This window comes from Astatotilapia calliptera, chromosome 11 (genome assembly GCF_964374335.1).
Source record: "Astatotilapia calliptera chromosome 11, fAstCal68.1, whole genome shotgun sequence".
NCBI lineage: Eukaryota > Metazoa > Chordata > Actinopteri > Cichliformes > Cichlidae > Astatotilapia > Astatotilapia calliptera.
The window spans coordinates 2,642,501-2,656,782 of record NC_137432.1 but is presented as its reverse complement, the minus strand read 5'-3'; the positions used below and the strand labels follow the sequence as shown (position 1 = coordinate 2,656,782).

Below are 14,282 nucleotides of genomic sequence, written 5' to 3'. Positions count from 1 at the left end.
GACAGATGCAGTGACGATAGACAGTACAGCTGAGAGAGAGAGGTGAGGACACACAGCCCGGGTTTGGCCCAGGCCAGATGCTGTCCTGCCATACGACATATAGCTCACCCACTGAGCTAAACCAGCACTCCATTTTAATCTTTCATACAATTGAAATAAGTCATAATTACAAATAAATTACAAATTTAGATTGAGAGAACTGACCTGAGATTCACTTGGACTCGGAGGACATCGGATTCTCCTAGCCTTGTTATCTGAAGAAGAGGTGATATTATAGACACCTCTTCAGCTCTGGCACACTTCATGTTTTGTAGAAATCATTTAACATTATTTAAAAAATCCTCAAATTCGTTACTTAGAGGCTTGCCTTTGGCAGGCTATTCTCTACAAGCTTGTTGTCACGGTCCTGGGACCCAGTTTTGTTCTGTTTTTTTGATCATTGATTATTTTTATCACTGTTATCACTACTAGTATTTAGGTTTATTTCTCAGTATTTCTAGCTCTCTAATTCGTTATTATGTGATTACTAGTTCTTAGGTTTTGTTATGTGGCTTCCCTGTGTTCTGTGTTGTCTACTCTGTGCCCTCCTATCCCACGTTTCAGGTTCCTATGTTCTGTCTCCCCCGGTCTCTGTTAAGTTTACGTATCTTGAGTTAAGTCGATGTGTTTTCTGATTTACTTTGAAAGTGCGTGTCTCATGTCAGTGCTTCTAGGTTTGCTTCCCTTGTCTAGTTTAGTCTGATTTCTCCCAGCTGTGTCTCCCTCCTGTCTCCCATTCCCTGGTTACTGTGTTTTTAGCCCTGTGTTTTCCTTGCCCTATGTCGCGTCGTAACCTCATAATTGCCCGTGTGGTGAAGCTAGAAACTGACATGTTTCACCAGTTTAGTTTTCTGTTTAGTAATTGCCAACAAATAAAGCTGAGGTTTTTGAGTTCACGTTTGTCTCCACGAGGCCTGCGTTTGGGTCTATCATCCTGCCTGCACACAGCTATGGCACTTGTGATCAAAGAAAGGTGCCTGTGGTGGCAGTGTGGTCCATGGCTCAACTTCAAGGGAGGGGCGGTACAGCAGGCTCAAGGGGTTCACAGTGCCATACTTCAATACCCTATAGCTTTGCAGTATGCCCAGAACACCTCGCTCAGGAGGTGGCCAGGAGGTATCCTAGTCAGATGCCCAGACCACCTCAATTGGTTCAGTTTAATGTGGAGGAGTAGCGGCTTTAGTCTAGTTCCCTCCTAAATGACTGAATTTCTCAAACTATGTCTAAAGGAGAACTGAGCCACATTCTGGAGACAACAAAATGTTCACCGCTTGTATTTGCAATCGCATACTTTAGGTCACTAGCCAGGCAAAGGTAGGGATGTTTATCTGTCAGGGGCCACTAGGCTGGTACGAGGGCTGAACCCAAAAGCAAACTCAATTGACTAGTGAGATACAGTGAACTTAAGTTTATTTAATCACAAGGAAAAAAGAAGGAGAACTTTGGGGGGTAGGAGACAGAGGTGAGGGTCTTAGATGTTGCAGTGGTTAGATGAGAGACTGGGGTCCGGAGGGAGGGAGGAAATGGTGTGAGTGTCTGACAGGGTGAGAGTGAGGCAATCCAGCCAATTTGCATGATCCAGAGGTGAGTGGCAGGCAGAGTGAATTTCTGTGAACGCTGTCGGAGTAGCTAGTCCATGAGCTTTTTCAGGTGAGAGGAGAGATGAATCCAGAACACGAGAATCAGCTGCAGGTGTGGTGGGTAATGATTCTGGTCAGAGGTAAAGAAAAACACAAGGAGACCGGTTATACGAAAGAAAATTTCTAAGATTTAAGTGTGCAAGAGCCAAGTTACCATCATGGGGTAGTGGACGGTCTAGCAGAGTGTGGAAGCCAACGCACATCTTAAGTGCTGGACAGCTCTTTGCTGTTTGATGGCTTGCAGGTGGCCACGGCAGGTGGGGAATGGCAAACCCAGCTCTGGGGATTGGGCCAGGATGGCCAGGCAGTAGACGTCATTATCAACTAGTAAAATCAACACCATAGCATATTTATATTCAGATCTCTCTTTACCACAAGAGACCAGTAAAGCATATGCATCACTGCAGACATGGCTCCAATCCATTTGTCACTCCCCCTCTCTCCTTTCTCTTCACTTTTGACCCCCAGATACTTGAATTCCTCCATTTGGGGCAACAACCTGTCCCTAACCCCAAGAAGGCTCTCCAATCTATTCTTGCTAAGAACTTTCAAGCCCCACACTTGAAAGTGCTAACTGGTATTCCCATTGCTTCACATTGGGCCGCAAACTGTTGATGTACAAGCTGGATGCCACCACCTGATGAAGCCAACAGAACCACAAAAAATAGAGATGAGATCCTGAGACAACCAGAGGGGAGGCCTTTTGCTACTTAAGACTGCCTAGAAAATTTTGTTTAAAAAATTATGAACATAATCATAATCCCAATACCTGCTGGGAATGAGTCTATTGTCAGCAAGACAGACCAAGCTCTTGCTGCAGTTGCACAAGGACCAAATGGCCTTTGATAATGAGCTAGATGCCCCATACTTCCAAAGCACCTTCCATACAATGTCTCGAGGGATGCGGTCAAATCCCATAAAACACATGTAGACTGTAACCCCCATTTAAACTTGAATTTCCTCATTAGGATAAAGATCTGGTTTAGCGGTCTATGACCAGGATGACAATCACTGAATCAGAGGTTCGAATTATGGACAAACTCTTGTCTCCAGTACCCTGGCATAGACTTTTCTTCCTAGGGAGGCTGAGTAGTGTGATCCCACTGTAATTGAATCACACAAGTAACCACCACCCCTGTCTGCCAATACAGAGGGACTGCCCTGGATCTCCAAGTGATGTTTCAGAGGTGTGTCAACCAAGATATACCTATAGTAACTCAAGGCAAATCACCTGGGGCCCTACCACTAAGGAGTTATTTAACTACCTTACTCACCTTGGACCCATTGATCCGGAAGTTGTCTGTCTCGTCCCCAGACTATTTTTCTTCAATAGAAGGCATGTCAGTGGGACTGAGAAAAGTAGTCTTAACACCAACCAACTATATCCTTGGTTGAAGTCAGCAACCCACACTGAGAGCCTGATGGTTTGCTGGAATTGCCTCGAGGCTGACCAAAAGGCTTCTTCCATGACCTTAATGAACTCCTCCCATGAGCTAAGGCTGCATCCACATAGGAATACTAATAATTTGTAAGGAATAACTGAAACTGTGAAAACCATGTTTGGAAAATATATAAAATATATAAAATTCCCCTCCCACCCCTGCGGGCGTTCTATCCTCCAAGCTGGGGTCCTCTACCAGAGGCCTGGGAGCTTGAGAGTCCTGCGCAGTATCTTAGTTCCCAGGTCTGCGCTCTTCTGGACAGAGATCTCCAATGTTGTTCCTGGGATCTGCTGAGCACATAGTGCTTTGATTACCACCGGGACCACTGTTACCTTCACCCTCCACATGTTCTCCAACTCTTCTCTGAGCCCTTGGTATTTCTCAGGTTTCTGGTGTTCCTTCTTCCTGATGTTGCTGTCATTCAGAACCGCTACATCTATCACTACGGCTGTCTTCTTCATGGTTGGAGAAAGAGAGGAACCAGGCATGGAGCTCTGAATGCAAGGCAGTGTGTTTATTTACAGTGGTAAAAGGTTAACAACAGTTCAATGTGCAACGTAGTCAGTTGTGTCCCCCTTCCCGTGCTCAAACAGTGCGTGGCAGTGAATTTTCCTTCCTCCTCCAGGTAGACTCCCATGCTTGTGATTCTCCTCCATCCCTGTTCCTAGTTGCACACAGAACAGCAAACAGTTAATCACTCATCTGGCAGGCAACACTTAACTACGCAAACGGTCAGAGAATACTACCAGGCTTAGTGCAATACTCCAGCGCTGACTGTCGTTCGGCCACACCAGCTCTGCCTAAGATGGTGGATGATTAAAGGCAGCTGTTGGCTGGATCAGTTGCAGGTGTGGCGGCTCCAGAGCGGCAGCACACCCGGGTCGGACGTCACTCATTGCCATGCGACCTCCGTAAACAATTGCCACGGAGCTGGAGAGGAAAATGAAAGAGAGAGGAAAACACACAAACACAGGCAGGTCGACCGGTCGGGGAACCGTCCAACCCTGACATTCTGTTTGTCTACCACCACTATGTCCGGTTGGTTAGCCATCACTTTTTTGTCCGTCTGTATCTGGAAGTCCCACAGGATCTTAGCTCGGTCATTATCTGCCTCTTTTTGGGGCGTCTCCCATTTTGACCTCGGGACTTCCAGGTTATACTCGGCACAGATGTTCCTGTACACTATGCCGGCCACTTGGTTATGGCGTTCCATGTATGCCTTGCCTGCTAGCATCTTGCACCCTGCTGTTATGTGCTGGATTGTCTCTGGGGCATCTTTACACAGCCTGCACCTGAGGTCCTGCCTGGTGTGACAGATCCCAGCCTCTATGGATCTTATGCTCAGTGCTTGTTCCTGTGCTGCCATGATTAGTGTGCTGTCTTTCAGTCCAGCTTTGTCCAGCCACTGGTAGGATTTCTGTCAGCCACCTCCTCTATCTGCTGGTGGTACATACCGTGCAGGAGCCTTTCCTTCCATGATACTTCCTCCTCTTGCTCCTCTTTCTTGGGTTTCTGCTGCCTGATGTATTCACTGAGCACACGTTTGGTTGGGGTGATCTTCCTGATGTATTCATGGATGTTCCCTGTCTCATCCTGGACAGTGGTGCTGATGCTCACTAGTCCTTGGCCTTCTTCTTTCCGCTTAGCGTACAGCCTCAGGGTGCTGGACTTGGGGTGAAACCCTCCATGCATGGTAAGGAGTTTCCTGGTCTAAGAAGTCCTGGACTAGGGACTCTTGTTAATTATCTCACTGAGGGGGTTCAGGCCTATGCAGAACAGCAGTGGGGACAGAGCATCTCCTTGGTAGATCCCACACTTGATGGTGACCTGTGCTATGGGCTTGAAGTTGTCCTCTAGTGTTGTACGCCACATCCCCATTGAGTTCCTGATGAAGGCTCTCAGGGTCCCATTGATCTTGTATAGTTCTGGGTATTCTAGGATCCATGTGTGGGGCATTGAGTCATAGGCCTTCTTGTAATCAATCCAGGCAGTGCACAGGTTGGTCAGCCTGGTCTTGCAGTCTCGGCTGACTGCTCTGTCTACCAGTAGCTGGTGTTTTGCTCCACTGGTATTCTTGCTAATTCCTTTCTGTGCCCCACTCATGTATTGAGTCATGTGCCTGATCTTAGCCGCTATGATGCCTGAAAGGAGCTTCCACATGGTACTGAGGCAGGTTATTGGCCAGTAGTTGGATGGGACTGGTCCCTTCTGGGGGTCCTTGAGGATCAGGACGCTCTGGCCTTCAGTTAGCCATTCCAGGTGTCCCTCGTCAACTAGCAGCTGGTTCAGTTGTGCTCCTAGATGCTCATGGAGTGCAGTCCATGAGGCATGAATCATGTTGGGGCCTGGTGCTGTCCAACTCTTCATACTGGAGACCCTTTATTGTCTTCTACTGTGATGGTTACTGGTCCCTGTTCAGGGAGCTTGCTGTGGTCTGCCCTCAGACCCACTAGCGACTGAGCAATGCTGTTATGGGTTGCATGCTTCTCCCATATTCTCTTCCAGTATTACTGTCTCCAGCCTTGGTGGTGCTGTTCTCATATTGTTCCCCTGCTACTGAGAGTACACCTTGGCTGGTTGTGGAGAACAGCTGGTTCATTCTCCTGCCTTCGATCTCTCTGGTGTACCTCTCCAAACAGCTGGCCAAGGCTTTGAGTCTTTGCTTGGCAGTTTCCGGCATCTCAGGTATGGGCAGCTTGCTGTACTTCTTAGGCACCTTCTTTGTTGCACCTTTCTGCAGCTCTAGTTTCTGTGTGTGTGTGTGTGTGTGTGTGTGTAACTGTTTTGCACTATAATTTACTCATAAAAGAGTTCATTTAAAAAAAACTATTTTCATGCATTTTTTATAAATAATTTTTCCTTCATCCTTTATTCTATAGTAAGAAATATATAAATACCACGAGAGATAAAATATGTACTAAACATACACTTTACTCAAAGTTCTTTCCTTTTCTTTTATATATAGAATATATTTGGTAGAAAAGATTGTGGTCAAATGCTTCAAAAATAATTTGATAATAACACATCTGAATATAATGTCAGAAAGGCAGCTTTCCTGGTAACACTGTCGGATATCTACACACAATCTCAGGCAGCACCTGGCACAATGTTTCCCACAACACCAACACCTATCTCACTGAGTATGAAGAATGTGAAATATGAGACGAATGTTTCTGTGTAATTCCATATGTATCCTTTTGAAGACCGACTGTCATCCATCCATTTTCTTAAACACTTCTCCAACTATAGAATTATTCCTTAGTCTCTGGACTTTTTGTACTGAAATATATCTTCACCATAACACATTAAGGTAAAACTGTTTACATAAAATAAATAAATGTAATATTGTTTCTTAAGGAATATTGTAAGTTTTCATTAAACCCAAATTAGACGACAAAGTCATTAGTATTCTATTGTACCTGTGGCTGACAATGGAGCATAGTAGAATCATAAACTATGCTCCTATAATTAAGGTTAACCATTAGGTGAAGCAGCTAACTAAGGCACAACATGCTTAAATACAGTGTTATAACCAATAAAGTATTTGCTAAGGTAAAAAGTGGACCTGGTTTACATTGGATAATCAGGCATCATTAGAACGATGGTTGACCTTTTCTTTGGCTCTTCGTCTGGCTCGCTCCAGTTCAGCCATCATGGGTAGGGGACCCTCATACATGTTGGTCTTGATTGCTCGAAGTTTCTCCTGGTAGTCTTTTGGCAAGCCGTTCTGTTCTGCTCCCATTACAATCACCTGCAGTCATTGATGAGAATATATTTGTTATAACCATGACAGCAGCCACAAATGTCAGTTGTCAACTGTCTTCAGTGTAATAAAGCAAGAGTGAGCTTCCTATAACTTTTAGGTATACCCATTGACCTGTTTGTAACACAAATATCTAATCAGCTAATCACAGGCACACGGACACAATCTCAATGTCAACACAATCTTATGAAGTTCTAACCACGCATTTGAATGAGAAAGAAAGGCGATTTAAGGAAGTTTGACTATGTCATGGTTGTTCGGACGGGCTGGAGTTTTCCAGAGATGGCTAATCTACTGGAATTTGTCAGCACAACCATTAGTGATATGCGATACCACTGATTTCCTTTCCGATCCAATACCAAGTAAAATTCTGTACAAAAACTAAATGTTTCATTGTATTTCATAATACAGTATATAATTGTATTATGAAATTGTAATAACAGGGCTTCATAATGATTAGACAACATCAGACTACTTGTTATTGCTTAATAATGCAGAATTATCGTATAGAAATAAAAAACCTGAAGTTGTGTGCTAGCTGAACACGTTGCCTGCAGCACTAAAGGACTCCGCCAGAGACGTCTGTCTCGCCCTAGCAGCACCTGTCATGTCACCTCAACATAAGCTCATCATATTCTGTGATGTCATTTAGTCTGAGGTGTTTGACGAGGTTAGTGGTCTTGCCACATGTATCGCAAACCATGTCTTGGCTGTTTGTGGAGGTAAAATACGTCCACACATGACTCCGTTTACGCTCAGCCATTGTTGTGAGTGCGCACGCCAAGGGGCTGCGACACATTCCCATATGACTATGAAAGGTGTAAGAAGAAGTAGTTCCTTCCAATTTAGACGATCTGAATGAAATAGTTTCTTTCCACTGTTCCTGTTAATGAAAATCTACAAATTTACCCCAAAGTACTAAAATATCAATATTTTAATATGAGAATCGATTCTAGAACATAAATTATTGGAAGAATCGATATTTCAATATCAATCCGCACACCACTAACAACCATCTGCACCGTTCACAAGAATGGACCAAAAAAGAGAAGATATCCTGGGAGTGGTAGTTCTAGGTGTAAAATGCTTTATTGATGCCAGAGGTCAGAGGAGAATGGGCAAATTGGGTTGAGCTGATCAGAAGGCACCAGTAACTCAAACAACCACTTATTACAGCCGTGGCCCTGTGAAATAAAAAATGTCACTTTAGGGCCCAACACGTTAATATTGCAAACCACGCTACGCCTAAAAATACTGTGCATGAATCAACATTTAACCTAAAGAGATGTTTTTGATTGTGTGAAAGACTGACGAGATGTGTGGAGGCCATCGTTGCATTTTAATATTCTTTTCATAACACTATTATATGTTCTATTTTTACTAACATTGATTGGTACTTTACACCAAACACAAATGAAATACATCTGAACTTTTTAGATGGAAGTAAATTTAAAATAGTATTTATAAAATTGCGTACATTTTTTTTTACTTTATTCTTTTATTTATAATATTAAGTATTGGCAAATATAACTTAAATAAGCCATTGGAAATGAATTACAGCCAACTAAAATACGTGTCTGTTCTGAGTCCTAGTGAAACTCAAATAGGCTTTAAATAAATTTAGCTTACTGAAAGCTCTCAACACCTGCAAAAATTACATGCAGAGTGCAAAATATAAGCAGAGCAGTACACACTTCTTCAAATATCAGTGGGCTGGTTCAGTGTCAGGAAGATGGGAGTGAGACAGCTTAGCGTGAGCCAGAGGTTTGATCTGTTTGGCCTGTAAGCAGGTCGACAGATAAGTGATTTAGTATACATATGTACATGTTGGCTAAAATAACACAAACACGTTGTGTTCTGATAGAAATAAGATAAGCTAATACATATTAAGAAGGTCAAGAAGTTTCTTTCATGTGGACTTCGCTATGAGTTTAATTTCCAGCTGTCTCAGTTTTCATGTTTTTTTTTTCCAGATGACAGGTTAATAATTTACATTAAAAAAAAAACGAAAATAAAAGGAAAGGAAACAAAATGCACTATTTGACTGTTTTAATGTTTTCTAGGGTCCCTGTCAGTCTCGGGGCCTTAGAATCTATCACGTTTCTCCCCAAGGTATTCAGATTAGCATCTTTGAACCTACAAAATGTTGAACCTTAAGCAGATGGGCTACAGCGGCAAAACATCACACCAGCTGCTGTTCAGGTAAATACAACTGAGGCTGCAACTTGGACAAGCTCACCGACAGTGTTGGGGAGTAACGGAGTACATGTACCGGCGTTACATATTTAAAATACAAAATATGAGTAACTGTATTCTGTTACAGTTGAAATTAACGGATTGCACGGCGGTATTTTCCTGTTTCATATGTTCGGCTATGCTCTCTCTTTTCTGATAATTCCACGCTGTTGGAAACCCAAACAAAACACGCATTAAGAGGCTCTAATGTCTGTGTCCCAATCTCGCGGCCCATGTCACCCCTACTTGCGACCCGCATAATGGCGTGAAGAAATATTTTTTAAAATTATTGTTCAAAAATTATTTAACATGAAGGCAATAGGCAGAGTGTTACAGGCGTAGCCCTAAAGAATGCAGCCTCATGGGCAGTGTAGTCCAGCTGTAAGTAAGCTATTAAGACTCGGCTGTACGCTGTGTTCGTGTTTCCTCTCAAACAATAAGCTCCGTTGGAGCAGCCTTTCAACGCCTCTCTCTGTCTCTGCTAGCAAAGTGACCCAGAGAACAAAGTAAAGCTAGTTTTCAGCTACGAGCCCGACATGAACCCGACGTATCAGCCAGAGGTCCCCATACTACGGTTCGGAGCCGCGGACCTGTTTTATATACGCACTGAATAGTTTCTATACGAGATCGCTGCAAAAAGTGCAGCCTTACCTAATGTCCACCTACTGTTACTCATTTATATTAAGATTTAAACATCTAGTTGGTGTTGGTATGGAGAGTAACCTTCAGTAATAGTAATAAATCACACAGCAATAGTACATTCATGTAGTTGTAAAAAGCATGATAATATGTTAAGTAATCCGAAGTATTCAGAATACCTTACTCTCATTGAGTAACGTAACAGAATACATTACAGAATACATTTTGGGGCCTGTAATCTGTAATCTGTAGTGGAATACATTTAAAAGTAACCTTCCCAACACTGCTCACCAAAACTGGACAAAATAATACTGGAAAAAAACAGGAGGGTCACAATTAGGCCTCGTATCATCAGTTCAGGCTGCTAGTGTTGCAGAGGCATGCACTGTTTCTGGCTTCCTCTTTGAACACAGTTGTTTCGGTTTCTTAAGTAGAGTGGGATATTTGTATCATGGACATGCAGTCGATAAACACTCTGATTAATGTGAAAGAACGTTTCCAGCACATTTTTGAATCTACATCACAGTGAGTTAACGCTTGTATAAACAGAAAAGGGGGTCCAAACAAGTACTGGCAAGGTGTACCTAACAACATGACTGAGTATATGTCAAGCTTTTTATCAAAGAAACAAAAAAATGCTTTGTTAAATGTATTTTTTAAACATATTTTTCCCAGCTGTTTCATAAATGAATTAGGGTATGATCTGCAGTGTTTAGTTAAGTTGAATCTGTAATCCAGGTAAGGATATTCCAGAAGGAGTTTCTGTTCACTTGGCTTGTTTTAGTATTACCACCAGTGTGTTAGAATTCAAAGATGACAGTAAATTTGAGAATGCCCTGCAGTTCAACAGATACAAGAACAAGCAGAACAGGGGGAACAATGTAGGTAACACACTGTAGAAGACAAAGGTATCAAAACAAAGGCATGCTGTTAGGCATGTTTGGAGCGCTCGTATGTGCTGAGGAACAGTCTAGCATTTTAGCTCACAAGCTGTGAGATCTGTAAAACATAGCAAAGCAATGTGTGTCCTAATTGTTTTGGCCTTTCACATAGTCAGGTGATGGGTGGGAGTAGCAAATGAATCCCTTTTCCAGATGAACCACAGAGAGAGAAATGGATACAAGTAAACATATAACCTGAAAGTAATTCATTGTAAATTCTGTATGTGGTTGGGTTTTACAATGCTGGCTTTGTTTAAATATATATTTTTAAGTGAGAATAAGTGTGTGGATAGCTGATACTAAATATGTTTAGCTAGGACTTATATATACAGTAAACTTTTCATTGTTGCTGATTCAGCTTTATGATCATTTTGGAGGATGAAGAACCTCTCATAAAAAAGCGTGACGTATAATTCCCTCTTGCCCCTCTGGGCTGTCTTTATCCTTCACACTCGGGTCCTGTCCAATTTGTTGTTCTGGACAGAAATCATAACTGTTGTTCCTGGGAACAACAGCTAGCCCCCTAGTCACTCGCCTAGCTTGGGAATTACTGCACTGAGTTCTCTGGTTACCACTGGGACCACTTTGCCTTCACCTGCCATGTCTTCTTCTTCTTCTTCTCTTGGTCTTTAATATTTCTCAATTTCTTTGTCTTATTTCCTGATATCGCTATCATTCGGTATAGCTGCATCGATCACTACGGCCGTCTTCTTCTGTTTGTCTACCACCACTATGTCCGGTTGGTTAGCCACCACCATTTTGTCCGTCTGTATCTGGAAGTCCCACAGGATCTTAGCTCGGTCATTCTCCACCACCCTAGGGGGCATCTCCCATTTTGACCTCGGGACTTCCAGGTTGTACTCAGCACAGATGTTCCTGTACACTATGCCGGCCACTTGGTTATGGCGTTCCATGTATGCCTTGCCTGCTAGCATCTTGCACCCTGCTGTTATGTGCTGGATTGTCTCTGGGGCATCTTTACACAGCCTCCACCTGGGGTCTTGCCTGGTGTGATAGACCCCAGCCTCTATGGATCTTGTACTCAGAGCTTGTTCCTGTGCTGCCATGATTAGTGCCTCTGTGCTGTCTTTCAGTCCAGCTTTGTCCAGCCACTGGTAGGATTTCTGTCAGCCACCTCCTCTATCTGCCGGTGGTACATACCGTACAGGGGCCCGTCCTTCCATGATACTTCCTCTTCTTGCTCCTCTTTCTCTGGTTCCTGCTGCCTGATGTATTCACTAAGCACACACAGTTGTGGCCATCTTCCTGATGTACTCATGGATGTTCGTTGTCTCATCCTGGACTGTGGTTCTGACACTCACCAGTCCTCGGCCTCCTTCCTTTTGCTTAGCGTACAGCCTCAGGGTGCTGGATTTAGGGTAGAATGATCCATGCCTGACAAGGAAACTTCCTTGTCTTGATGTCAGTGGCTTCTATCACCTCCTTTGTCAGCAAGGTACCTGATCACCAGCAGGATATAGGTATTGATTGCCTGCATGTTGTTCTTCCAATTCATCTCACTCCTCCAGACTTGCCTGACCCTCAGCAGGGTCTGACGGTCAGGCCTGTGGGATTGCCAGGTACCTGTAGCTGTCCTTGTTGTCTGCAATGTTGCCTTCTGGTAGTGCAATCGCCCCAGTTCGGACTACCTTCCCTCTCTTTGTTACCAATCAACTACATTTCTCCAGTCCGAACGACATTCCAATGTCATTGCTGTATATCCTGGTAGTGTGGATCAGTGAATCGATGTCTCGTTCACTCTTGGCATACAGCTTGATGTCATCCATGTACAGGAGGTGGCTGACAACTGCTCCGTTCCGTAGTCGGTATCCGTAGCCAGTCTTGTTGATGATCTCACTGAGGGGGTTCAGGCCTATGCAGAACAGCAGTGGGGACAGAGCATCTCCTTGGTAGATCCTGCACTTGATGGTGACCTGTGCTATGGGCTTGGAGTTGGCCTCTAGTGTTGTTTGTCACATCCCCATTGAGTTCCTGATGAAGGCTCTTAGGTTCCTGTTGATCTTGTATAGTTCTGGGTATTCCAGGATCCAGCTGTGGGGCATTGAGTCATAGGCCTTCTTGTAATCAGTCCAGGCAGTGCACAGGTTGGTCAGTCTGGTCTTGCAGTCTCGGCTGACTGTTCTGTCTACCAGTAGCTGGTGTTTCATTCCTCTGGTATTTTTGCTAATGTGCCCCACTCATGTATTGAGTCATGCGTTTCTTCATCTTAGCCGCTATGATGCTTGACAGGAACTTCCATGCGGTGCTGGCACAGGTTATTGGCCAGCAATTGGATGGGACCAGTCCCTTCTGGGGGTCCTTGGGGATCAGGACTGTCCGGCCTTCAGTTAGCCATTCTGGGTGTCTCCCATTGGCCAGCAGCTGGTTCATTTTTGCTGCCAGACGCTCATGGAGTGCAGTAAGCTTCTTTAGCCAGTATGTGTGGGCTGGGCCATATCATACCGTTCACGGTAACACCGGTATAATGTTGGGCAATGATAAGAAAATGAAATATTGCGATAGAATATGGGTAAAACGTGCATGCGCAGTGCCTTTGTTTTCATATGCACATGGCGGAAAAAGCATGGCGGCGACGCAGAATGAGAAGGACGAAAGCGGATTGTTGAATGAAACGGATGAACCAGAACTGGTTTGTAAAAATGCTGCAGCTTCACTGGTGTGGAACTGGTTTAGCTTTCGTCCGTCAGACACACAACAAAGCACTATTTTTGGTAGCGCATGCTAGCGGGCCGTCGTTATTACCGCGTTGTTTGGAAAATACGGCGCACTTAAAATCACTCCTTTGCTTTTTCTGAAAATCAACAGAGCCCCTTATAATCCCGTGTGCCTTATGTATGAACTCTGGTTGTGTTTACTGACCTCGAAACCATTTTATGTGCACGGTGCTCGAAAATCTGTCAAATGTTTTAGTACGACTTTGCTAAGCTACGAAGCCGCACCGCTTGATGGATTGTCGGAGCATTACGGCTGTCGTAGGCGGAGCCTCGTGGAGTGATACGTGCTGTGCTTCAACATAATATTACCGTATTGTGTGTGTTTAACCTCTTTAAGTTTTGTGGATATTATACATGGTTATGCTGAGGATATGTCGGCTAATTTCCACTGGAAATGCCTTTTGGTTGAACTGTCAGTGAGGAATTTGAATTTGCACTGTTACGTGTTTATATAACTTTAATGCACATAAAAAACAGCTGCTTGTTTAAGTGAAAATACAGTGATGGGGTTTTTTTTGCACTAATAAAGTTGTGGAGTTGTAAAGTATTTTGTCTCGTGTCAATTATATCGTCAGTTATATCGTTATTGCAAATTTTCAAATGTGTATCGTGATAAATATTTTTGGTCATAACGCCCTGCTCTAGTATGCGTGAATCATTTTGGGGTCTTGTGCTGTCCAAGTCTTCATATTAGAGACTCTTTCTTGGATGTCTGCCACTGTGATGGTTACTGGTCCCTGTTCAGGGAGCTTGCTGTGGTCTGCTCTTAGATTGACTAGCCCCTGAGTTGCTGTTATGAGTTACATCCTTCTTCCATATGCTCTTCTAGTATTGCTCTGTCTCAACCA

At 43.7% G+C, this 14,282-nt stretch overlaps 1 protein-coding gene across 5 annotated transcripts in view; it reads right to left on the bottom strand.

Annotated features, from left to right (window-relative positions):
• Positions 1 to 1,432: 1,432 nt before the first annotated feature.
• ggctb (gamma-glutamylcyclotransferase b) overlaps positions 1,433 to 14,282 on the bottom strand; it is a 15,393-nt gene continuing 2,543 nt past the window's right edge. Inside the window, exons 4-6 of one of the 5 annotated variants that reach the window (XR_013911979.1) lie at positions 6,732 to 6,872; positions 1,834 to 2,003; positions 1,433 to 1,749 (exon numbers count right to left, since the gene is read on the bottom strand). Coding sequence is in view for 3 of the 5 variants with exons in the window: in XM_080307709.1 (XP_080163835.1) it covers positions 1,884 to 2,003; positions 6,732 to 6,872 (261 nt within the window). In the remaining 2 variants the exon portion in view is untranslated. Of the gene's footprint in view, positions 1,750 to 1,798; positions 2,004 to 2,080; positions 2,317 to 6,731; positions 6,873 to 14,282 lie in introns of those variants that run through there. The other 4 variants (XR_013911980.1, XM_026161214.2, XM_080307709.1 and 1 more) reach the window with 4 other exon arrangements.